The sequence below is a fragment of the Panicum virgatum genome, chromosome 1N (assembly GCF_016808335.1).
Source record: "Panicum virgatum strain AP13 chromosome 1N, P.virgatum_v5, whole genome shotgun sequence".
NCBI classification, from domain to species: domain Eukaryota; kingdom Viridiplantae; phylum Streptophyta; class Magnoliopsida; order Poales; family Poaceae; genus Panicum; species Panicum virgatum.
Window position 1 is genome coordinate 29,156,252 of NC_053145.1, and position 24,040 is coordinate 29,180,291.

General features: G+C 43.1%; 4 protein-coding genes across 7 annotated transcripts; 3 read left to right on the forward strand and 1 right to left on the reverse strand.

The window, feature by feature from the left end:
• Positions 1-1,967: 1,967 nt before the first annotated feature.
• Positions 1,968-15,380, forward strand: LOC120655587 (negative regulator of systemic acquired resistance SNI1-like). Of its 4 annotated transcripts, XM_039933480.1 has the most exons (16): positions 1,983-2,760; positions 2,858-2,982; positions 3,099-3,165; positions 3,638-3,731; positions 4,024-4,086; positions 4,187-4,276; positions 4,898-4,966; positions 5,680-5,761; positions 5,859-5,908; positions 6,082-6,291; positions 6,361-6,431; positions 10,288-10,357; positions 11,017-11,082; positions 13,533-13,685; positions 14,736-14,860; positions 15,046-15,380. In XM_039933480.1, exons 1-16 carry the CDS (start codon positions 2,723-2,725, stop codon positions 15,128-15,130), a joined length of 1,458 nt encoding a protein of 485 aa, XP_039789414.1. In that variant the 5' UTR covers positions 1,983-2,722; the 3' UTR covers positions 15,131-15,380. The 4 variants fall into 4 exon arrangements, with proteins under 4 accessions (XP_039789418.1, XP_039789414.1, XP_039789416.1 ...); XM_039933482.1 differs by having other exon boundaries at positions 1,983-2,982; XM_039933484.1 differs by lacking the exons at positions 2,858-2,982; positions 3,099-3,165 and having other exon boundaries at positions 1,968-2,532.
• On the reverse strand, positions 6,729-8,836 carry LOC120655586. The gene is made up of 2 exons (XM_039933479.1): positions 7,190-8,836; positions 6,729-7,116 (listed from the first exon to the last, which is right to left on the reverse strand). The coding sequence occupies exons 1-2, from the start codon at positions 8,639-8,641 to the stop codon at positions 6,922-6,924; spliced, it is 1,647 nt and encodes a 548-aa protein (XP_039789413.1). The 5' UTR covers positions 8,642-8,836; the 3' UTR covers positions 6,729-6,921.
• Positions 15,381-16,349: 969 nt separating the features above from the next.
• On the forward strand, positions 16,350-19,279 carry LOC120655588. The gene is made up of 4 exons (XM_039933485.1): positions 16,350-16,714; positions 17,803-17,882; positions 17,967-18,025; positions 18,618-19,279. Exons 1-4 carry the CDS (start codon positions 16,424-16,426, stop codon positions 18,920-18,922), a joined length of 735 nt encoding a protein of 244 aa, XP_039789419.1. The 5' UTR covers positions 16,350-16,423; the 3' UTR covers positions 18,923-19,279.
• Positions 19,280-21,329: 2,050 nt separating this feature from the next.
• On the forward strand, positions 21,330-23,708 carry LOC120655589 (rac-like GTP-binding protein 7). The gene is made up of 7 exons (XM_039933486.1): positions 21,330-21,689; positions 21,815-21,902; positions 22,247-22,356; positions 22,459-22,522; positions 22,732-22,796; positions 22,964-23,029; positions 23,360-23,708. Exons 1-7 carry the CDS (start codon positions 21,591-21,593, stop codon positions 23,459-23,461), a joined length of 594 nt encoding a protein of 197 aa, XP_039789420.1. The 5' UTR covers positions 21,330-21,590; the 3' UTR covers positions 23,462-23,708.
• Positions 23,709-24,040: the final 332 nt, after the last annotated feature.

The following is a 24,040-nucleotide window of genomic DNA, read 5'->3' on the forward strand; positions in this document are numbered from 1 at the left end:
TCCGTCACTGATTACCATCATCGGTGTGCCAAACTTTGGAAAGATAATCTGATGAAATATTTTTCGGGCATGCTTAGCATCCGCAGCCCTACATGGCAAAGCTTCTACCCATTTGGAGACGTAATCCACGGTGACTAAGATATACTCGCAATTGTGAGATTTTTGAAAGGATCCCATATAGTCGATACCCCATACATCAAAAAGGTCGACTTGAAGATTCTATGTTAGGGGCATCGCATTGCGAGCAGTAATGCCTCCATGCTTTTGGCAGCTTGGGCATCTCCGTATGAAGTCCTTAGTATCCTCATACATTGAGGGCCAAAAGAATCCACTCTGCCAGATTTTCGCTTGGGTGCGAAAAACACCATAATGTCCTTCATATGGTGCTACATGGCATTTCTCAATTATCTTCTGTTCTTGCGTTTTAGGTACACGTCTCCGTAGTAAACCATCTGCACATACTCAGTATAAATATGGTGCATCCCATAGGTGGCGCCTGCTCTCATAGATCAACTTCTTTCTATTCTCCCTTGCGGGTACGTAACCGGAAACCATGAAATTCATGATATTCGCATACCAGGGGTGCGAAGTTTCCACTTTGAGGAGCATGTCATCCCGAAGGAAATAATTTATCAGCGGTTCCTTTGTTTCAGCTATGCTCATGCGCGATAAATGATCCGCCACCGAATTCTCTACTCCTTTCTTAACTTTTATTTCCAAGTCGAATTCTTGGAGTAAGAGAATCCATCTGGTAAGCCATGGTTTAGCATCCTTCTTCGTGAGAAGATACTTTAGTACAGCATGGTCGATATAGACTATGACTTTTGCCCCAACTAAATAGGACCTAAACTTGTCTATAGCCAAGATATTTTGTTGAGGATTTCTCTTTCCTCGGTTGGGGTTAATGTGCAAACATCCCCCAGAAGTGATATTGAGGTGGTGTGCAGACTCCTTGTCAAGCCCCGTATAGAAATGCTGAAGCATCATATACTCGGGCAAGGACACTCGGGCAAGGACAAGTCAGGGCCTGATTGAATCAATAAGATAAATCTGGCCATGCTACACCGATTGATTTCTTCTCGTTCTGGTGGAAAGTCAAAACTTCAGCCCGTAGAGAACAAATACGAGGAAGCGAAAAGAACGCGGAACAAAATTTGTCTCGAAGTTCGATCCGGTTCCCATGTATGTTTCCTGCGACCCAAGAATACCATTGTTTCGCATCCCTGAAAGGTAGAATAGAAATAACTTCTATTTAAGAGTTCAGACACGAGCACACTTGTTTAAATTCACGCAGATATATTTAAATTGTCCAGCAAATTTGACTTATGCCAAGTTTAGATGTTAACACCTGTTCCACAGGCCCGCGCGCGAGGCGAGAAGCGATCCTTCCTGCGCGTTGAGTCAAGATGGCAACGGGTACAGAATACCCGCAAATCCCCGGATACCGAACCCGTTGGGCGCGGATTCGAGTTTGGGTTTGTACCCGCGCACTGGCACGGGCGCGGGTACAACTTCAAACCCAACGGGTATTTGCTAACGGATTTCAAAATTTGATATCCAAACCTGCAAACTCGTAAATCCGCTGATACATGGGCCCAAACACATATGTATATAAAAAAGCTTCTAAGGTTTTCTTGGCACCCGCTCCACCATCCAGGGCGCGTTTAGTTCCCAAAAATTTTCACCTCGAAATTTGTGTCTCTCCTTTTAGACACGTATATGGAGTATTAAATGTAGTTAAACAAAAAAATTAATTGCACAATTTGGATGTACACGACGAGATGAATCTTTGGAGCCTAATTAGTGCATGATTAGCCATAAGTGCTACAGTAACCCACTTGTGCTAATGATGCGGTCAAAGGCCTCAAAAATTTCGTCTCGCGGTTTACAGGTGAGTTCTGGAATTAGTTTTTAAATTAGTATCCGAAAAGTCCTCCCGACATCTGGCCCAGCCGCTACACACACTCCCACCCGAGAGTCCCAAACCCAGCGCTCCCCTGCCAGGCATAGTTCCCCCGGCGCCGCTCTCCCTGGCGGGCTCCCCTCTCCAGGCGCTCCTCCTCCGGCCGTCGCTCTCCCTGGCGGGCTCGGCGTCTCGGCGGCCAGGTGCCCGAAGCTTCGGCCGCTGCTCTGCCAGGCAGATCCTGAAGCTCTGGCCGCTGCTCCGCTAGGCGGATCCCGAAGCTTCGGCCGCCGCTCCGCCAGGCCACCGCCGGCCGCCGCTCCGCCAGGACCCGAAGCTCCGACCGCCGCTCCGCCAGGCGGATCCCGAAGCTCCGGCCGCCGCTCCGCCAGGCCTCCGCCGGCCGCCGCTCCGCCAGGACCCGAAGCTCCGGCCGCCGCTCCGCCAGGCGGATCCCGAAGCTCCGGCCGCCGCTCCGCCAGGCCACCGCCGGCCTTCGCTCCGCCAGGCGACGCACCCAGGCGACTCGCACAGGCAGCCAAGCCCCCGACGCCAGCGGCCCAACGCCTTGCTCTTCGTCGTGGGTAGACGGGCGTGCCCGCGGCTACGCGAGTATCCGCGGACAGCGGGTACGGGTCTAGGTTTCTACCCGTCGCGGGTTGCGGGTGCGGGCACGGATTTTTGCTTGCGGGTGCGGGTCTCTGAAGTTAGTATCCGCGCGGATTTTACCCGTTGCCATCTATAGCGTTGAGGCTTGTGGTGGCTTCGGCAGCCCATGCGGCCAGCCTGCCGAATTGAGACGGTCATTTCCCATTCACGATGGTACAATATTTTCCTTTCCCACGATCCAAACATAGGTATGGGTATAAATTTTTTCCTCGTATCCCATTCCTACCCCTTCATTTCCCACTTCCCAAACGCCCCCTGAGAGAAACCTCGCCCAAACCTCCGCAGAATGGCGGCCCCTCGCGCGCCGACCACCACCCCCGCCGCCGCCGCGGACGGCGGTATCGAGGAGAACGCGATGGCCATCCTCGACTCATCCGGCATCAAGGACTCCTGCGACCTCCATGACGACCGTAATCGCCTTGTCCTGCCGCCTCTCCATCCCCTCATTGTCCCTCCCCCCATCTAGGTTTATTTCATCCGCCGCCATGTGCCTATCAATCCCTAAGTCATTGGCGGAATTCTGCAGGAGCCGCCTTCTTGGAGGCCGTGCGCTCCGCCTGCCTCGCGGCCAACAATCCCTCGACCCCCTCGTGGTACGGACCTGACCCCACTCGAAGTAGATTGGTGACCTCCTATTTACCTGCGTCAGTCAGTGCGAAATTGTCCGCTCTTATAGTCCTGTAGTATTTTGGCCAATGAGGATACTCAGCTAGTTCCTATTGTATAAATTTGGTTGCATTGTGTGTGATGAGAGCTTATACTGGGCAAGTCCTATTTCGGATACTCTTGCGTCCTGCATCTGCTCCACAGCTCCAGTGCTCCCTATTCAGAGTTGGAGTAGTTCTGCATTATCTGTTGTGTTTCATACCTTGGATAGTATTTTACTAAACTTTCTGTGACTGTCCAAAAATTTGTTGTTTCATGCCTACTTATTCAGTTGAAACAGTATTTTTTACTGAATATTTGTTGATTTTCTGTGAGACAGTTGTATTTACTGTGCACATAAGTTAATTTGGTCAGTTCTTTGATTAAACAGTGTTCTTTCCTGTGATCTCCTTATGCTAGGAGAATGTATGATGGCGTTTTCCAGGTTCTTCAAAACAGTAGCTCTCTGGAGCTTGCTGTGGCAAGTTTCCATCTCTTAATGGATTTGGGTAAGGTAAAGTGTCGCTTACCATTTGTCCTACTTTCTGCCTCTTGTGTGACTGCAAATACTCTCTTTTCCAGCTTCTCCTTTGTCATCTGATCTTGGAACTTTGATAAAAGAGATATATAAATGTCAATGGCTATTAGTAACTCTTCAACATTTCTTTTGTTTATATTGCACAACTGACATTCACATCATTTTCTGTTTGGGATTAAAAGGGGAGCTGTACTGATTTTCGTTATAATACCATGCAAAATTCCTGTCAGAAAGTATTTCACTTCATGAGTGTTTTTTTTTCTTGCAGCAATACCCAAGAACATATTTGACAGATTCTGATGGGCACCAATCACTAGTTGTAGTCAAAGAGGTAACACGATAGTATAATTTCATCAAAATGCTCTCTTCATTAAAATGTCCCCATGTATTAGTTGCACTTTTGCACTCACAAATATTTTCTGGTTGTACAGTCCTGGTTACCATTGCTCATTGGCAATGGTTCTCATAGTAGTGAGATCAGAGGAAATGCGAGGATCTCAGATCACCTATTTGATCCTTCAGTAAGCTGACATTACATATTATATTATAATGCTGTAAATTGTGTCCATCTTTCTCAAACTCTGTTTAGGTAATTGTTTTCTGTATGGAGTAGTCTTGATGACCTGTGTGCCATGTACTCTGGCAAGCTTGGCTTGCTCAAATTACGCCTGTAATGTTGTGAATGTGTTGGTGCTGAATGCATGGCTAACGGACCAGGGCTTTCCCTAGAACTCCAGAAAAACTCTGTTTTAGTAATAATGAAGTATTGATTACGATTCTTCGAATCTTTTTGGACCAAAATTCATACCTTATTACGTGGGGTACCGATATAATTGGAATGTACCTTTTGAGTTTTTCATTTAGCTTGCTTTTCCCCCTTGTGACTCCAGTACTCTGTAGACCCTTTTGATTTATTTTTTAAGCTCGTAGACCCTTTTGACTTATGTGATAAGTGCTAGTCCTAGTTGTAGGCTCGTACTTGATACTGTCAGATTTTTGCCATTTTGGCTGGTATTTTACTGTAAATTAATTCCCTCAGCTTGTTCAGACATTAGTTGCTGTAAGTTCATTAGATCAATGTACATGACTATGAGATTTTCTATTTTTCATGAAGATATCTTATTTTGTTTTGCCCTTCCAAGAGATTCTCTTTGCTGATTGAGGCCATGGTTGAACCCGCTAATCCCACGGACGATAATAATGGAATTAAGGTAATACCATTGTGTTTTAGCCTCTCAAAGATGTTTGCAAGCTGCCTTTGGCTCAATATTATCTTGTATTATTTCCTATAATATCATAAAATGCCACGCTCACGCTTTGTTCAACTCATCATCGGATATCAAATTTTTGTTTTATTTATTTGACACAGTAATTTGGTTAATGAAAAAATTAGTTCGTTGCAGCCCCCTTTCCACACTCTATTGATTGATTTAGTTTGCCTCTTCATCTGCCTTGATTTCGGATACTTAAAATTTGTTCTGGATCCTTCATAATCATGTGAGTGATGCTAGTTAGATTGCTCAAAAGAATAAATAATAGAGGGATCTCTATATAACGATCATAGATATCACATGCCTGAAATATTCTCCCTGTTTCATTTGCTGCGATTGGTTTTAAGTTACTCCAACTTTTTAATTTTAAATGAAAGAAGACTTATATTTTATTGTTTACTAATCAAAGTAAGCTCATCTTTGGAGCTATATGAGAGCCTGGTAGGAACTTTTGCTCACTGTATCTAGCTGTTCAATTATTCCATTTCATGGGTGAGTCTAAATGCTATTAATAATTTAATATACCTCTTCACTGCATTTCATGGATGAGCCTAAAAAGTAATGTGCTTATCTGTTTGTTTATTAATCACTGGGTTTATCTGATTATTTTCTTTTGATTTGAAATTTGAGTTCATTTCTGTTCTATGATCTAGGCTATTGAGAATATGATGCTGTTCCAGTATCTTGTCAACACACTTGAAGCAGATTTTGTACCTCGTCATATTGCATACAAAAGTAAACTACTCACGAACCTAGCTGTTTATCTTTTTCTAGCTTTTATATGTCTGCACAGTTACAAAGATACCTAATCAATTTTCTGATCTTGTTACAGAGTCACTAGACTGGGTGTTCTTCAGGGAATCCCTGTTAAATATGCTTCTGGTACGACCCACATCAATATCAATGCACTAGTTTTCTTGTCTCTTTTATGCTTTTGTTAAAATAAAAGATTTTATCTCTGGAGTTGTGATTTCTTTTTGAGTTACATGCCACTGATGTACATTTACCATGTGATTTGTGACAATGCGGATATTTCTGTTGACAAATATTAACAGGGATCACGAAAGCTCGTGTTCAAATCTCTTGTAAAGAACTGCATGTATCTTCTACTCAACCAGTTTCACCCTGAAGTTGAAGATGGAGTTGAAGGCAGCATACCTTCTGAAGGAGAAGCTAAATCAGCATCTGATATGGATTCTTCCCTAAATTATTTATTGTTGGAGTCAGAAAGGACTCTTGTATCCCTCCGGAAATTATTTGTGATGGTTGGTATTTGATATTTGGTGATACAGGTACCTTGTTGTAGCCTAGTGCTAACCCTCATTCTTATGTAGGTCATGGAACTTGACTTGATCAGGAAGGAAGCCGACACATTGGGGCTGACTTCAAGAGCTGACGGGTTCAGGTCAGCCAGTTTATTTTACGTTTTGAACTGAAGGTGCTTTTATTTGTTAGGAAAAAGTGTATTTTTCATCCCTTAAGTATTGCAAAAGTGTAACTTTCATCCCTTATGTTTTAATTGGTGCAAACCAACCCCTTAACTAATTAAACCGGTACGATAATCATCCCATCTCGGTTTACCAACGGTTTAGGCCACGTAATCATCTGACTACCGTTGTTTAGCCACGTCATATACCTTGAGCGAGTCTGGAAGTGATCAGATGATAAACCATCTAAATTTTTTTGTGCTCCATGTATATAATTTATGCGGTTTGTGGCTATTATTTATTTATATTGATTTTAGATGCAATAGTGAGTTCACTGCATTGTAACAAGCGAGTTCAGAGCAAGCGATTATGAAGTCTGACACCTTGAATACATAGCATCGTCTTTACATGTCTATGGCCCATAAAAGGAACAAAATAAAGATAAATAAACCACAGAACTTTGCCGTCTCAATCTTCCATGCATAGCTGCGGCAGATTGTTCCTTTTCTTCCTAGGCTCGTGGGCACTAACATGTTCAGTGCCACTTCCTGAAGTGACATTGTGTATCACTGAAGTTGCAGTCATCTTGGAGTGCTGGGTGCTGTCATTTTTCTTCATCTTCTTTGTAGCAGCAGAACTTTCCTGAGATCCTTGCACAATTGCCTGCACAATACATACTTAGTTAGGTGTATTATAGTAGGAGAAAACACCAAAAAACATGAGAAATTTAACTGACCATGTTGTTTTTCCTTGATGGTGCTTTTTGTGTAGGGTTAACAGGTGTTATTAGTGGTGTAGAGTTAGCATGTGCATGCAGTGAGGGGTTAGCCTGTCCGCCTCCTCCTTGTACAACTAGATGGGTTTTATATTCTGCACAAGTTCTCTTGTTGTGAGTAGTACATTTGCACCAGCTGCATTTGCTTACAGTTCCCACCTTTGATAACTTAGTTGCTTTAGGTTTCTCATGTCGTTCTCTTCTACGCTCTTTCTTAGGCCTTCCAGGAAGCTTCACATACCCTGGAGCTATTGGTTTAGGATTATCTGATGCTGGCCAGTGTTGCATGCCTTCAACAGGTTCAAGGCAATGTGCATAAGTCTTCTTAAAATGTTCTATGGAATAACAATCAGCCACATATGCATCTAGATTGTTAGTAAGCAAGTGTATGCATGATATAGCATGATGGCAAGGGAGGCCTGACAGTTCCCAGTACCTACAGCTGCACTTCCTCTCATTCAAATCAACAGTATATCTGTAAGTAGTAAAATACTTCACCTCAAACTTCCCTGCACCATTCGAAATTACTTCACAATTAGCAGTCAACTTGATGTAAGAATTAATTTTCCTGTTGATATTGGGACAGATTAAACCTGTCCATCTGTCCCACTTTGTCCTTTGTTCCTGGATCCTAACCATTACCTTCCTCCTAATGGTTTCCAGCATAGAAATGATTGGAAAAAATCTTGCTTCAACAATCCACTTGTTGAAGCTCTCACATATGTTGTTGTCAACACTGTCACAATTAGATCCTATTCTGAAGTAAGCTCTGGACCAGTGTTCAGGGGATGTTTTAAGGATAGCATCAGCTCCATCTCTAGTTTTCTGTGCAAGCTTAGCTCTGGCCAAATTGAACAAAGGCACACTTGGTGCCTTTGCACATCTCCAAAAGAGTTTCTGCCACTCCTTTGTCTTGTAGGTTTTCCTCCAATTGGCATAGATATGCCTTGCACAGTTTCTATGTTCAGCCTGTGGTGCCCAAAAGCTTACAGCATTGATAATGCCCTTTTGCTGGTCAGAAATTATCACCCACCCAGTACCATCACCCATTAGCACATCCCTAAATAACAGATAACAAAACCAATCCCATGATTCATTATTCTCCTTTTCCACCACTGCCCATGCTATTGGGTACATTTGATTGTTTGCATCCCTCCCTAAAGCACACAATAGCTCTCCGTTGGTTGCGCCTTTAAAGAAGCAACCATCAAGGCCTATTACTCTCCTACATCCAGCCATGAATCCCTTCTTTATGGCGTCTAGGCACACATAATTTCTTTGAAAGGTAGGTACTTCAATATTAGGTTCAAGCTTGACAACAACAGTTGATCCAGGATTACTTCTTAGCAATTCAGCTTGATACTCAAATATTTTACCATACTGTCCCTTTGTTGCATCAAGCCACTTTAGCATCTCAAGCTTCTTAGCTCTCTTTACTTAAAGAATGCTAACATCAGCAAACATTTCCTCTGCAATATGAGATTTCAGGCTATCTATCCTCCAACATGGGTTGGCTCTGATTAGCTTTTCATACTTCATAGCTATTCTTTTTGCAGTCACTAATTTGTTATCTTTCCTTTGTGGGCATCTGTGCACATCATTGAAGGTTGTGATTTGCCAACTTTCAGATTTGGTTGTATCAGAAAGAAGGCATGTCCACGGGCAAGTAACCCAATAGCACACAGCTCTAACCCTCTGTAGGTCATCCTTCTTGAATCTGATGAGTTTCCTCTCATGAAGTCCATACTTTATGATTGCCTCCTTGAATTGTTTCTTATCAGTAAATTTCATACCCAAAGAGAACTGTGGCACTTCATGATTTTCACTGAATCTAGGATATCTTGACTCCCTTTTGATCAGGTGCCCTTCATCGTCAATTTCATCAAACGAATCATTAAAATCAGTTGAGTCTTCATATGCACTACCATCTTCATTGTCATCCCCTACCATGTTTTTCGATCCAATCGATAGCCCCTCAAAATAAATCTCATCTAGGTGCTCATATTTACCTGCACGAAGCATCTTCTTGTAGTCCTTGAATTTTGCAGTGATAACAGTTGCCTCATCATCTTCTTCAGATGATGATGAATCACCAGGCACATACTCACTGTCACTGCTCTCTTCGTCCTCTTCTTCAACCACTGACACAATTGGAGTAATCAGGTTGCTTCCGGCTATGTTACCTCCATGTGATTAAGTGATTGGGGCTTCAAAAATTCCTAATTTCTCAACAAATACCTCTGCATAACTCCAGTCCAGAATTGTATTCTTCATGAGCTCAAAGCTCATGTCATCATATAACAATATGAATCCAGCACTCATATCCCTGCCAGGCATTAACCACTGGAATCTCTTGTCATCTGCCTCCTTATCAGACACCTCCCTGAAATGCCCTCTAATCTCTGTTAGCGAAATCTTGTTGCGCTCAATATATACCAAGTCATCAGACCCGCCAATATAGCTGACACTGCCACCACTATTCACAAGATCACCATCCCAATGAAAATGAACAGCTAGGTATTCAACATGATCCATTCAGACCCTACATGAAAATGTGTTCTAGATGGTCATGGCAATTCTTGCCCATGTTGGAAAACAGAGTATGATCACAAGACAAAAAAAAAGAGATAGATGGCCATGGAAATTCTCGGCCATGTTGGAAAACAGAGGACGATCACAAGACAAATAAAAAAGAGATGCAGAGAGGAGAGTTTACCTCAAGAATTGGAAGTTACGTGAACTGGTCTTGGTCCACTCCTCCACCGCAAGGGATCAGTCACCTCTGGAAAAAATTGTCGCTGCCGCTGCCGCCGTTTAGGAGCATTCACAGAAAAAATGCCGCCGCCGCCGTCTACAAGCACGCACGCTAGGGTTTACGTGGCCTAAACCGTTATTAAACCGAGATGGGATGATTATCGTACCGGTTTAATTAGTTAAGGGATTGGTTTGCACCAATTAAAACATAAGGGATGAAAGTCACACTTTGGCAATACTTAAGGGATGAAAAATACACTTTTTCCTATTTGTTAAGTACTGACACTTCGTTTCTTTCTTTGTAGAAACCCTATCATGGAAGTTATTTTGGATGAGCTAATTTATAACATCAGTTACTTATCCCCATTTCTCTTGGTAACTGCAACTCATTGGCATCTCTTGACCACTGTCTTTCTTTTATGGATATCTTAATTCATCTGTTCGTGTTGTTATTGTGTTAAACTTACATGAAAAAGACTGACCTGGTTATGCATCAATGGCTTTTTGTAAAATCCATTCATGGCTGTTCACTACTAGCTAAGTCTTTTTGCCAATGGGGAAGCATATGGTTTGATTATTGGTCAGTGCTAATCCCTTTGTGAAATTGAAAATTTCAGATCAAATAGTAGCTGTCAGCCTGTCACATCAATGGCTTCTTGTAAAATCCATTCATGGCTGTTCACTACTAGCTAAGTTTTTTTTTTTTTTGCCAAAATGGGGAAGCATATATGGTTTGATTGGTCAGTGGCTCAGTGCTAATCCCTTTATAAAATTGAAAATTTCAGATCAAATAGTAGTTCTCAGGTTAACTTGGGTGCTTAATAGTTCAATACACAAAAGTATGATCTTTGGTGCAAGCAATCTAGCTGCAACTCTGCTGCAGTGAGTTCTGATGAAAAGACAAATTTGAAAAAGTAAACAGAAAGTGCTAGTATTAACCTTGCATTGCTCATTTTCTCACCATTCTGATTCTTAAGTTGCTTGTCTTTGCACCTTTAACTGTAAACAAATGACTCTTTGATTAATTATAACAGGCCTTCATGGAATGGAAGTGGAAATTGGAGATTATTCTACAGTACTTTTCAAAGTACTGTGGCAAGGTATTCTAGATTTACTCTTCAATGACCTCCCTTGTTCTAGAGCCTGATGTGCTTAACAAGCATTATTTCCACGCAAAAATGATTTCTGGGACCTGGGACAGCTTACAAGCTGATGTTTGGTGTTTCATCATTTTACTTGTTGTACTCAATCATTATGTATATCTTTAAAATGATTTTATTTAATCTCTTTAAGAGAAAAATGAATAGATTGTTGCAGCTATGCCTTATGCTGACCTCACATAGGCTTATCTGTATCAGCTGTCAGCCTGGTTATGAACCTGTGGCTCTCCCAATTGTTTTCTGTTTTTTTTTTGAGGAAATCGGGAAGGGAGGCCCCTATCAGGATGGCAACGGGGCGGGTGGGGCCGGGGGAGCGCCTCCCGTCCCCGCCCTGATCCGCGACCTCTAATCCCCGCCCCGATTCCGAAACATCAACCGGGGGAGAAATGTGCCCCAGCCCCGTTGGGTCCCCAAACCCTGACGGGTCCTCATGGGGATCAACCACCCAGCAGATGAATCACAAATAGAAGTCCAAACAATTAAATCAGAAGCTAGTAACATGTAAAGATGCACAGATTCAAGACAAGTCACATACATCATCACAGATCGAGCACAAGTGCATACAGCTATGGAGCAAAAGGTCACAAGCTAATAGATCCAACACAAGGCCATGCTAGCTTGTGCTACAAGCTAACAGATCAGATCAAGCGCACCGTCCTGGCCCCTGGGTCTTCCGCCGGCCTGGACAGAGCAACCAGTGGACGGGTTAAAGAATGACGCAGCACCCAGCGTGCACTCGGGCGGTCAAGCCCTCGCTGCTTCGTGCCCTCGGCTCGCGCGCGCTCAGAGCGAGCCCAAGTGACGGAGGGAGAGGGAGAGGGAGAGGGAGAGGTGAGACGAGCTGGCCAGCGGCCACCGCCGCATGCTACTGTGGGAGGAGGAACGAGGACAAGATTTAGGGTTTCAGGGAAAGACGAGTTTATATATGGGCGCTGGAATATTGGGCTTCGATGGGTTGAGCTGTTGATGGGCCACTGGTCAATTCAGGGCCTGTGGTGCCCCCACAGGGCGGCTTTTTTATTTTTATATTTTTTAAAAACGTTTTTTACAGAAATATATTTTCGGTTTCACATTTTACAGTTTTATACCCCTACCGCCTGGCAGGGGGGCGGCAGGGGGCCTACCGCCCGGCAGGGGGGCTGCAGGGACCTACATGTAAATAAATATAAATTTTTTTTGCGCGAAGGCCTCTGGCGGGAGCCTGCCGCCCCCCTGCCAGGCGGCAGGCTCCTGCCGCCCGGTGGAGGGGTGGCAGGCTGAAACCATCTGTTGGCATCGGTGGACGATCGAGCTGGGGCCCGGCCCGGGTGGGAGCGGTCGATAATATATGGGCACGTGCATGGTTTCAGCCTCCGATGGTCTCTACACACCATGAGAGAGAGAGAGAGATGAAGTCCAAGCAAGTGCAACAAACACATTATTAACGGACAGTGTGGTACAGGAACGCATTTGCATACGTGGCTAATTTTGGGACACGTGAGGAAGGCAAGCAGAATTAACAAGCAGAGCATGCATGTCCGAATACTATAGTATCATGCTATAGCTATGGTATCTTGTTTAACGTTCAATTTAAATTTCGTTCATTGTATCAAATTGGTCAGCCCCAAATGCTTGGACACATGGTTTGTGGCCACCTTTAGCACAAGCACCAATTTTATATTTGGGGGGGGGGGGAGCCTGCTGCCCCTCCACCGGGCGGCAGGTGCCTCCTGCCGCCCGGCAGGGGGGCGGCAGGCTCCCGCCAGAGGCCTCCGCGCAAAAAAAAATTATATTTATTTACATGTAGGTCCCTGCCGCCCCCTGCCGGGTAGTAGGGGTATAAAACTGTAAAATGTGAAACCGAAAATATATTTCTGTAAAAAACATTTTTAAAAAATATAAAAATAAAAAAGCCCCCCCCCCACGGGTGTAAAATCATACCCGGCTCCGCCCCGTTAACAATTTGGGGCCCCGACCTGCTTCCCCATGGGGAGATTTTAGCCCCCGTCCCCGCTTCGTTCGGGTTGGGTCTCCGCGGGGATCCGCTCCCGCAGGGAAAACTGCCACCCTGAGGCCCCTACGTATTTATGTTAATAATGCAGAAAAGCTATATTAGTGCATAGGTAACAGTGGTGCATGTACTGGTATAAAGGATACAGAATGGAATACCTAATACGAAAAGAATTAGGCAGTGGCTCTCATAATTGTAGCTTAATCATTTGTAGTTTGCGAGTCTCATTTTTACAAACACATAGTTAAAAATTAAGTTAAACTCCAGCATTGTCAAGTTGCATCAATGTGGAATTGAGACTTGTCGTAATGTTGTTATACTTGGTATCTTCCATAACATGTTTTCTTCTTCTAGTAACCATAAAATTATACATGCTTTTTCTACCTCCTTATCTTTGCAGGGTGCAGTTCGTACTCGAAGGTCGGATAGTTCACAGCAAGATTTGAAATTGGGAAGTGTCCTGAGTTTCTTTTTGACAACAACAAGCGCAAAAGCTATTGTCAAAAAGATGGGTACAGAAGTTGCACAGCTTCTTTTAGCGCATGCCTACCAGGTTAGAGACCTAAAAGACTTCTACTTTCCTTCTTGAATGAACTTTTTATTACCATTTCTTGATTTTTATGTTACCTTGTATATAGCAAAGTGACTGCAGGACTTAAAGAACTTTATGTTACCTTGTATATAGTATGATAAGAATCAAGAAATTATTTGCCAGTACGCTCTCATGGAAATAGTTTATTGGGCCAAACTTCAATATACAAAATGCAATAGTCATTTTTTGTGTGACCTGCAAGCTGCAGCATATGAGTGTGTCCTGTCATGTGGATGCTCATATGTACTCTACTAATGGTGCTGGTGTGCACAGTTAGTTTTTGAAGACAAAAGGCCATATTAGGAATCTACAATATAGTGATCTCACTATATTATAGATTTATAATATGACCTGGTTATTGTAGATGTATGATTCACCCAACCTAAATTACCTGGCAATCTGGAGGGATTTGTTATAGTCCATGCTTATCCAAATGAACCATAATTGCATAGGTTACACGTTTTGAACCTGCAGGGTGATGATGTTATCTTTATTCTGGAAAATAGTGTTTCCTCTTGAACATTCTCTCAGTTTTTATTTAAATATCATGAATACCCATTACCCAGTTCTGTCACCATTGTGAGCTCCTCTACAACCATCCCATTGCCATGATACCTCCTCAATTGTGAGCCACTCATCCATTGAGTGCCTCTAGTGTTCTGGTGAATTCCAAAATATCATGAGGGCCAAAACAGCATGTTAGCCGCTACTAGAGTGTCATTTCCCAGAATGTACAGTGACTGCAATGTTATTATTTATCATACTCTTCCTTTGTATGCTACCAATTAAATTTCCAGTTTACTGATGATACCGTGTTAATACCAGTGAAGAAATTTATAGCACATGTTTTACTTTTTAACTCAAGAGCAACTGTAAGGTGATATTATTGATAAACTTCGAGCTGTTAACTTAGATCCCTGTGTTTGACGTTCATAGTTTGCTCCTTATGTTGTTTTGATATATTTCCAGCTGCTACACTCTACCTATTCAGTTCTGTTACATAATTTTCAGGTTTGCCTGTATGTTCAAAGTGACTCTAGCGATTCTACTGCTACAACTGAAAAGATTGGAGCAAGTCTCCAAGAGATATCTTGTGACTTCATATCTGCTTTTCAAAATCTCAGAAAAGTTGGCCTGTGAGTATCTTAAATTTTATAACATCTACAATGTACCAACCATCATGTCTCTGAAGCTTTGAGGAGTCCGATTGATGCTTAGCAGCCAGTTATATGATGCTACAAAAGAAACTGTCACTGCATTACATGATTGGCAGTGAATCATTGATCTGAATTTGCATGGATTTAATTTGTCGTGTCTGCAGGAATATCCAGATCTCGCCATTTGAGAAAGAAGCTCTGTTTACTGCTGCAACATTGTCTAGGAAATTGAAGAATGAAGAAAGATAGACTCTGGGTGTCAGGGTGTGGTACGTAGGAATCTAGGATCAGATGGTGTTGGTGTGACTCTGGCTAGCGGTATAATCCAAAAAGCCTATTTTGGCCTCTGTATGGTATGATTATGTCTCCCTGTACATATGTGATATGTCTCTATGGTATCTATCCCCTCCTGGTAGTGTGTATCGCAAAGCTGTAGATACAGAACTTACGAATCTATTCTACATAACTTATGCATCCGTGTTGGATATCTTGGGAGCAACACCAGTTTCTTTGAGGACATGTTTGCTTCTAGGATCATATATCAATACTTAGCTCCCAGGTTCTGGTTTCCTATCCGCTCAGGATGTCCCAATGAGTTGGACTGGAACCGAACGGATGCTTGGTCGAGGAGGGTGGGTGCCGTTGAGCACTCCATCTGATCTGGGTGCCCTATCTCCTTGCATTACATTCAAAGAAGCCTATTTGTAAATTCAAAGAATGAACGTGATTTTCATGAGCTTCTTGGACTTCTCCCTTCCCTTCGGTTCACTGATGGTGAGAAACATGTGGGAACTGTGTTGTGCAAATAGCTTAGTGCGAAGAAATGATAATTACTAAAAAGAACACGTAAAATTTCCTAGAACCATGTTTCCAAATTTTACCTGGTTGTATCATTGTATGTATGAGATTCTCTTACAGGGAATGTTTGAAAACTCTTAAACGTCTTTTACGGATCAAGTTTCACCTTCACTGTGAAGAAGTGTTTTTACCCTACAAGCTTTAAAACTCGAAGAAAAGGAAGTGAAAAACATAGTTATCCCCTTTTAGGCTTTTATTACAAATTTTAGGCTTTTACCCTGTAAGCTTTCTCTAGCACAGGTTGCCTGTGCTAGAGAGAAAGCTTCTCAAGTCACACTTACTGTTGGAGCTTCCTTTCCGAGATCTAGCTATGCAAAATTTAGTTGCATTGTTAGACGGTGGATGAATTTTAATGTCCTGCTTGTAGGGGAGTGGAGTGTTAAGTTCTACCTACTTTAGTTAAATAGTCAGAAATTTCAAATGGTAGGTTAATTGAAAACAGATTCACAAATAAATTTGAAAATTGGATTTTTTTTGGAATAATTCAAGCTTGGAATTAATATTCTAGCACATATTCCTGAATCCGAAATTCGACATCATGTCAGCTCACAGTTGACTGTTGAGGTACACGTCGGTACAGACTATAGCATCACTTCAAAAAAAAAAAAAAACGAACGGTGTGATTGAGCTGCGAACCAGCCAAGCCCAGAAAACCCTTTCCTCATCGCTTTCAGGGCTCCGGCGATGCGGCGGCTACCGGTGCGACTCCTGCGCTCCGCCGCCGCCGCCGCCGCTCTCCGCGCCCCCGCCATCTTCCACGGAGGATTTCCGGTCACACCGGCGCTGCATCCCGCGGCTTCTGCTTCAGTGCCATCTTCTCCTTCGACCGACCTCTCCCGGTGGCCGCAGCGCAGGGGTTACTCCCAGTTCGCGAGCGGGTTCACTCCGCTGAAGCCGAAGCCGCTGGGATCCATCATCGACGTCGAGCGCGCCAAGGGCCTCTCGCCCGAGCACCTCGTCGCCGCCTGGGATGACGTCAGTCCCTGCACCCCCTCAGTAGTCGTTTCCTTCGTTTCAATTCGTGTTAAGAATTGAGGTGCTCTGGTGTCAAAAAAAAAAATCCCGTCTGGTGACCATTAAAAATGTGATATTCTGTTTTGCACGCTTGGTACTTATTTCAAGCAGTTTGCTGGAAACAATTTGTTTTTGTCACGTATCCACATAACCAAACATTCATTGAAATATTCAGGCCTTCATATTGCGAATTACTTTCTAGGATCTTTGATATTGTGGATAACCTAAGAATTAGATTACTGCTAATGGAAGAATATATCAGGGAACTGTACAAGTGGGTTTATTTTTCTCCTTCAAAATGACAGTAAATCCATATTGCATAACAATGGTATTTTGACACTGGTAAAAATTGCCCATTTGAAAATTACTTTGTTGAACTCAATGCATGCAATTAAAATAACTGGAGTGGGATAAATATGTACTTTTTGAGTTTCCACATCCTCTCTATTTGGCACCGTTTGTCAAACTGCATGGAACACTAACGGCATGTGCTCTGAGCCTGTGTCCCCTGATTGTGCTTGTTTTTACCAAATGGTAGAGGGATTGAGCAAATCAGCGGTGGCTCAAGTCAAATCTAGAATCAAATGGGTGCATATCCTTAACTGTATTCAAATATAAATAAAGTTACAACAGTACTTTTAACAACACCGCATTTTGTTTTACCTTACATTGACTTTAGAGAAACGTCAGGTGTTGGGGATAGGAGTAGCATTGTAATCAAAATCAACACACTTCTCAGATGATTCTTAAGCCCATAATTTTTTTTACCATAGGATGTAAAATATAATGCATGGTTTTCCTCTTCTTTTCTCTATGTATGTGGTGGGTGGGTTGACTTTTATCTGATTAGGTTAATGTTGCAATTTCCAGCTCTATTACGTCCTCCAAAAGAAAAACCGGTTGAATAAATGACTAATGTGCAATGATATGGCTTAATATTGTTTGTATTATGAATTATCCTGTTAAAACATTTTTTCATGCTAACTATTGGATTTGTCCTGATATTTTGTGTTGTTGCTTGTTTTACTCTTTTTTTTTCTGAATATCAGTATCATTTGGGAAGAGGTCATATAGGTGCATCTATGAAAACAAAGCTGTATCATCTCTTGGAACAAAGATCATCTGCATAGTATTTATTCCTCAACTTTGAGTTATTAGTTGCACATTTTCTAGTACCAGTGAATTTTCTGATATAATTTTGTTTAATCTGTAGTCGTCATTTTGTTATTCCTTTGTGGAAAGGAAGTGGATACACTACTATGTTCATGCAAGGTTAGTACTAAGTTATTTGGTGGATATTGGGATTATGATTAACCTAGTCATTTTTTTTGTAGTTCTCCCGATTAATTTAGCAATTAGCGCTACAAATATGCCTAGCTTTGATCATTCTTAAATTGTGCCTCTTTATTTTGGAACTACATATACTTTGGGACAATGGACCCTTAAAATACAGCCACTGTAGACTGGTTCAAATTGTAGAAGCAGGGAGTTGATTTGTGATATTGACATCAACATGGCATATTTCTGTGCTTAGGCTCAAGATTATGTGCTTGTATTATTTTTTGTGTCACACAAATCTTAATGCACAAGGCAAGGGTTATATTCTAGCTAGTAACAAGTTCTATGACTAGTTCATCTACATTCAACCATTTAACTCAAATTCATGGTATCCATATTCTCAGGCTATTGGAACAAGAAATTATCATGCCCTGTAATGGTTGAACAATTGTCATCGCCTACTGTTTTGTAGCACATTGTAGCGGGGGTCTAATTTACTTAAGCATTGGTTCACTAAAATTTGCAACATTATTTTTTGGACATTCTTGGATTTATTTTTTTCTTCCTTTGTGATTCAATGTCCCAGTCCAGATGCCATACATGATCTTCACAGGACTTGAAGACTATAAAGCAAGAGGCACTCAAGCAAGCCCATACTACACTGTCACCCATTACACGGAGTTTGCAGAAACCAAGGACACAGTGCTTATTCGAGGAGATGTTGTTTTCACCAGCAAGCTAACTGATTCAGAGGCGAAGACCCTGTTGGAGACTGCTCACTCATTCTACCTGAATGATGTGAGATACAAACTCATGGAGCGCTTCAACAAGGAGACACATGAGTTCGAGTTCAGAGATGTTCTTCAAGTGCTTGATATGCCAACCATGTGACCAGTTTAATTTCCGACCAACAGCAAACATTACTATTACACATTGCTTTTTGTCACCTCAATTTGGCACTGCAGATTGCTTTCTTGTATCATCAAAGGCAGTAAGATGGATGCACTAGATTTGCTCCTGACGTCATTAGAAAATTTTGGGGATTTGCTAAAGCAGATGTGGACTTGAAGTGACAGGAGAAATTCCCTAGCTATTTCCTTTGTTTCTCTCTAGCAAATTAGATCCATAACAACAGTTTTATAGCCATGATGTATTGTCCTTTAATAAGTTGGTGGAAACATAAAGTTGTTCGTATGTGGCAAGGTCGATAGCAGAGCAAATAAAAGGTCATCGTGGGTTTGTGCTGAAGTCAGCTCGTTTTGTTGAGCGAAAAGGGCGGTTGCAGTTCTGACTTCAGGTTTTGTGAGAGCGCTACATACAGTTGGGGCGGAAATCCGGTGGCTATATTAGTGCTACGAATTTTGAGTAGAAGTAGCTGAACTGATTAGTTGGAAATGCGCCTGAACAAGGAGGCAGCTGGCAGCCTAACGAAACGATCTGCTGCGTGGTGATTTATGGTCGCATAAGCACAATTTGAACACTTGCAGCACTTGCATGCTGAACTTCTTTTCGTTCATTTTACTACCACAACAATACACTATCTGCTTACCTGTGAACCGAATTTCGACTCAATTTGTTTCTTTATTAAACTATTTCAGTTAGCCCAATCTGCACTAATGAGACTGTCTGAAATCACCATGCGACTAGAACCTGTTCCGTGTGACTAGCAGTTTAGGACGCAAAAAAGGTTCAAAAGGCAACATCTGTAATCATCATGATTTGGTGGGCGAGTTTGCACTATTCGACGCATGCCATTCGACGGCAACATGGGAGGGAAGATCATCTGTTGCGAGATGATTTTGCGTCCAAACCTATGGCTTTTTAACCAGAGTTTATAGACTAATAACATTAGGAGTTTATAAGGCTAATAACATTAGGAGTATCATGCTAATTTTACTTGAGTTCAATAGGGTGTTTAGTATTGAGTTGCATGCACCGACCAGTTCAACCTAAAAGGTTAAGCTGATGAGGAGAGATGGGCAATTCACTTATATTCCAACACTCCCCCTCACGTGGAGGCTCCCTCAGGCCTCAGACGTGGAATAAGAGCGAGCAGCAATTATTTAATTTAATTGCGCTAATTAGGATTCGAACTCGAGACCTCTAGCTCTGATACCATATTGAGTTGCATGCACCGACTAGCTTAACCCAAAAGCTTAAGCTGATGGGGAGAGGTGGACAATTCACTTATATTCTAACATTTAGAACGAGCTAAATAGTGTTCATATATATAGTTGTATGTTACAACGTTGTGCGTTTACATACACTGGTACACATACCCAGCCCGTAGAAGATCTGATCCCATGTCCTTTGCTCCCTCAGCATCATTGTAGTGCCCTCGCTAGTGCCGGCGTGCCGCAATTAACCAACCGGCACTTAGGCAGAGCCGCAGAGGAGGAGAGATGGACTTGATTTGATTTGACTTGATGATCCCGTGGATGAGCGGCTTCCGGCGCCGGGGTGGATTTGACTCCAAGGCAAGCAACGGCAGCAACAGCCGGCAGCACGAACCAGCTCTGCTCACACAACCATACGATGTCGACGCGTTTCCTGGTACGCCCTGCAATCATGGGGCCGGCCCTGCGTAGCCACTTGCCCAGGCACCCTAGCTTTGAGGGTAGCAGCTTCTCAGCTCTCGACGAATGCGGGGAAAGCTGATTAAAAAACAATGTGTTTTCAGATACATTTCGACTTTTCGACAACCGAATTAGGGATTTTCAACTCGGATTCCCAAACTTTCACAGCTAATTTTGAACTTCTACTTTTGGAACTGGAAGAGAGAGACATTTCAAATTGGACATAGATGTGACGGCAGTTGAAAAATGGCCAAGTGCAGTTTTTATGTGATGGCCAACTTAAAAGGCTCTACTAATGTAGCTTATGTTTACAAACTGCTAGTTTGTGACTCATCCAAAATGTTCCATCTCGCGGCTGCCCAGATTGAGAAAAATGTATATATCCCACACTGTCAGAGTTTCAGGGTTCAGTTGCGATCCTTGCGTTGCCTGCTTAATCTAATGATTAGTTGCGCCCAAGCCCACCTAACGGCAGCATCATGCTTGCCATTGGACGGCCGATTCGGTGGGTCCCCTCAGCGCGATGCGCAGGAAACACGCATGCATGATTCATCATCCGCCGCCCGCAGCTGCTCGCCGTCGCCTCGAGGGGGATTCAGCTCAGCTGTTGAGGGTGAAGAGGCCCCACTGCACACACAGCACACAGCACACAGCGCAGCACTTCGGCCAGCCAGCCAACAGAATGCCCACTAAGGCCACTCTGTCCCTTTGCTTGCTTCGCTTTCCTTTCCTTTCCTTTCCTTTCCTTTCCTGCTGCTAGCTATTCCCCCATTAATCGCAGCATGAGCCTTTGAGTAATTGTCAAGGCCGCCCAAGACAACTATATGTATTGTAATGTATGCGTGTGTCTATTTGTATATATATAAATATATGTTCCGGTAGCCCTGCATCACCTGCCCTTAACCACCAGACCAACCGAGACCAGGCAGGCATCCACCGCAACCAACAGCAGCAGCAGCAGCTCGAGCAGGCCAGGGAGGACGATGAGCACGGCAAGGTTCATCAAGTGCGTGACGGTCGGCGACGGCGCCGTCGGCAAGACCTGCATGCTCATCTCCTACACCAGCAACACCTTCCCCACGGTGCGTGAGAGTCTCAGAGATTCTTCTCGGTTGCTGCTTCTTCCTTCTGCTAGCTCCGATCCGGCGGGGAGGAAAGCCATGCTTGTTCTTGGCTGCTGAGACTCCCTTGTCTGGCGGGTGGACAGGATTATGTGCCCACGGTGTTCGACAACTTCAGCGCCAACGTCGTCGTCGACGGCAACACGGTGAACCTCGGCCTCTGGGATACCGCCGGTACGTTGTGGACTGACTGAACTTCAGAATCTTCGTATTGGTGTGCTAGATTTCAGAAATCTCTGAACATTTCTCCGGCAGCCTTGACATTATCAGTAGGAACAGGTTTCATGTGTTTTCCATAGTAGGATTGTGAGTTTCTTGAAACCTCATAATTTGAAGGAAATGATCATGTAGGCCGACCTTATATTCAGATTCTTTTGCTGTTTCAGGAGTAATTAGGCGATTATAAATGAGGTACTCGCTACCTTTAAGCTGCGTAGTTGGCAAATGTGCGTTAGAGCCTTTTTTCTGATGGTAGAAAATAATGGTGGCATTCTTACAGTTTGGTTGGCCTTTTGCAGGACAAGAGGACTACAACAGGCTGAGGCCTCTTAGCTACAGGGGGGCTGATGTCTTTCTGTTAGCATTTTCTCTCATCAGCCGAGCGAGCTACGAGAATATTCACAAGAAGGTGACCTTTTTGCCCCTAAAAGAATTGCGGTTAAATCTCTGTTTTGTTGTTTACACACACTATACCTAACTTTTGGAAATTTTCTTCCTCTTCAACGAGCAGTGGATACCAGAACTAAGGCATTATGCTCCAAATGTGCCGATTGTGTTAGTTGGAACAAAGCTTGGTAAGTAAACAACCCATACTTTGCATCCAACTAAAAGAAAGTACACCAGGTTTTCTTCCACTTCATAAAGTCTGATTGCATCTTCAGGAAAAATAACACATTTCAATTACCATTGCTGAATAAGAAATTATGCTTCTTTTTGAAGTCATAATTTATGAACCCAACCAAAACCAGAACTTGCCACAGAAACTTATAAGGAGTACTTGCAGACTTGCGTGAGGACAAGCAGTTCTTCCTGGACCACCCTGGTTTAGCCCCTATCGCTACTGCACAGGCAAGTTCAACAAACATACATAATGGCATCTGACATGTGCGCCCATCGATATGATTTCGTACACGCCTTGTAGAAATTACATATATATCTCTTCATACCGCAATCGGTTACGGTATCTGTTGCGATTGGTGTGCTCCTGATTTCTTTCTCCTTTTCTCATGAAATAGGGCGAGGAGCTGAAAAGGATGATAGGCGCAGCTGCGTACATAGAGTGCAGCTCCAAGACGCAACAGGTATGTTGTGGATATGGACTGACCACTACTGATTAGTAGCAGTAGTACTTTAGTAGTATGATTGATGCAGGGCAGACATTATTGATGTTGGTAGCAGTTTAGTACTGGTACATTATGTTCAGCCGTACACCTTGGCGTATAGCTTTTTATTGGTGTAAACTGTAATTAAAGACGATTAGAGAAGAGAGGAAGCAAACGGGGACTAAATGCAAATTATAAACATATTCAATGTCTGGGCTGTCCTGGCCAAACTTTGCAGAAACATCCGATTTTAGACAACAAAACTATTGCATTTGGTTGTAATGGTGATTTTCTCCATGGATGGAACAGAATGTGAAGGCCGTGTTCGACTCAGCGATAAAGGTTGTGCTGTGCCCGCCCAAGCCAAAGAAGAAGAGCGTCCGGAAGCAGAGGAGTTGCTGGATCCTATGAGTTGGCAGCGTACAACATGGAGTTGCTCTTACATTTCTATTGCTTGTGTTGGTGTTGTGTTGCTGCTAGATCCTTTCTGGGTTAAAATTGATATGCTCCAGTGCTTGTTGCGTATGTAGGCTTGTAGCCAATATTACTCTTTGGGTGCGTTAATTACAAATGAATCCTTGCACTGGTTCAGATTGGCATCCAGTGATTAGGAATCTACTCGTACTGCTTACATCCGTTACTTATCGTGTTTTTTTTTTCATGCACGTCTGATTGCTGTATAGGAACTTATCTCACGCATTCGTTACCAGTTTCCATTCATTGATTCGACTTGTGTGTAACTTGTACGCTTCAACTGCAGTGTGGAGCCTTTCTTTCTCACGAAGGCACGCGATGTGTTTGGTTGTGATCTTTGAATCTGGTACAGTACCAACTTCTCTATGCATCAGGCAAGAAAGAAAGACCTATGAGTCCGGACTGTCCAACTCTGCAGTCTGCAGACTATATGCTATCAGAGCTGAATCTAGGATTGGATCGGGTGCTCTAGCCTAAGAGGGGGAGGGGGTGAATTAGTCACTCTTAAAATCTTAA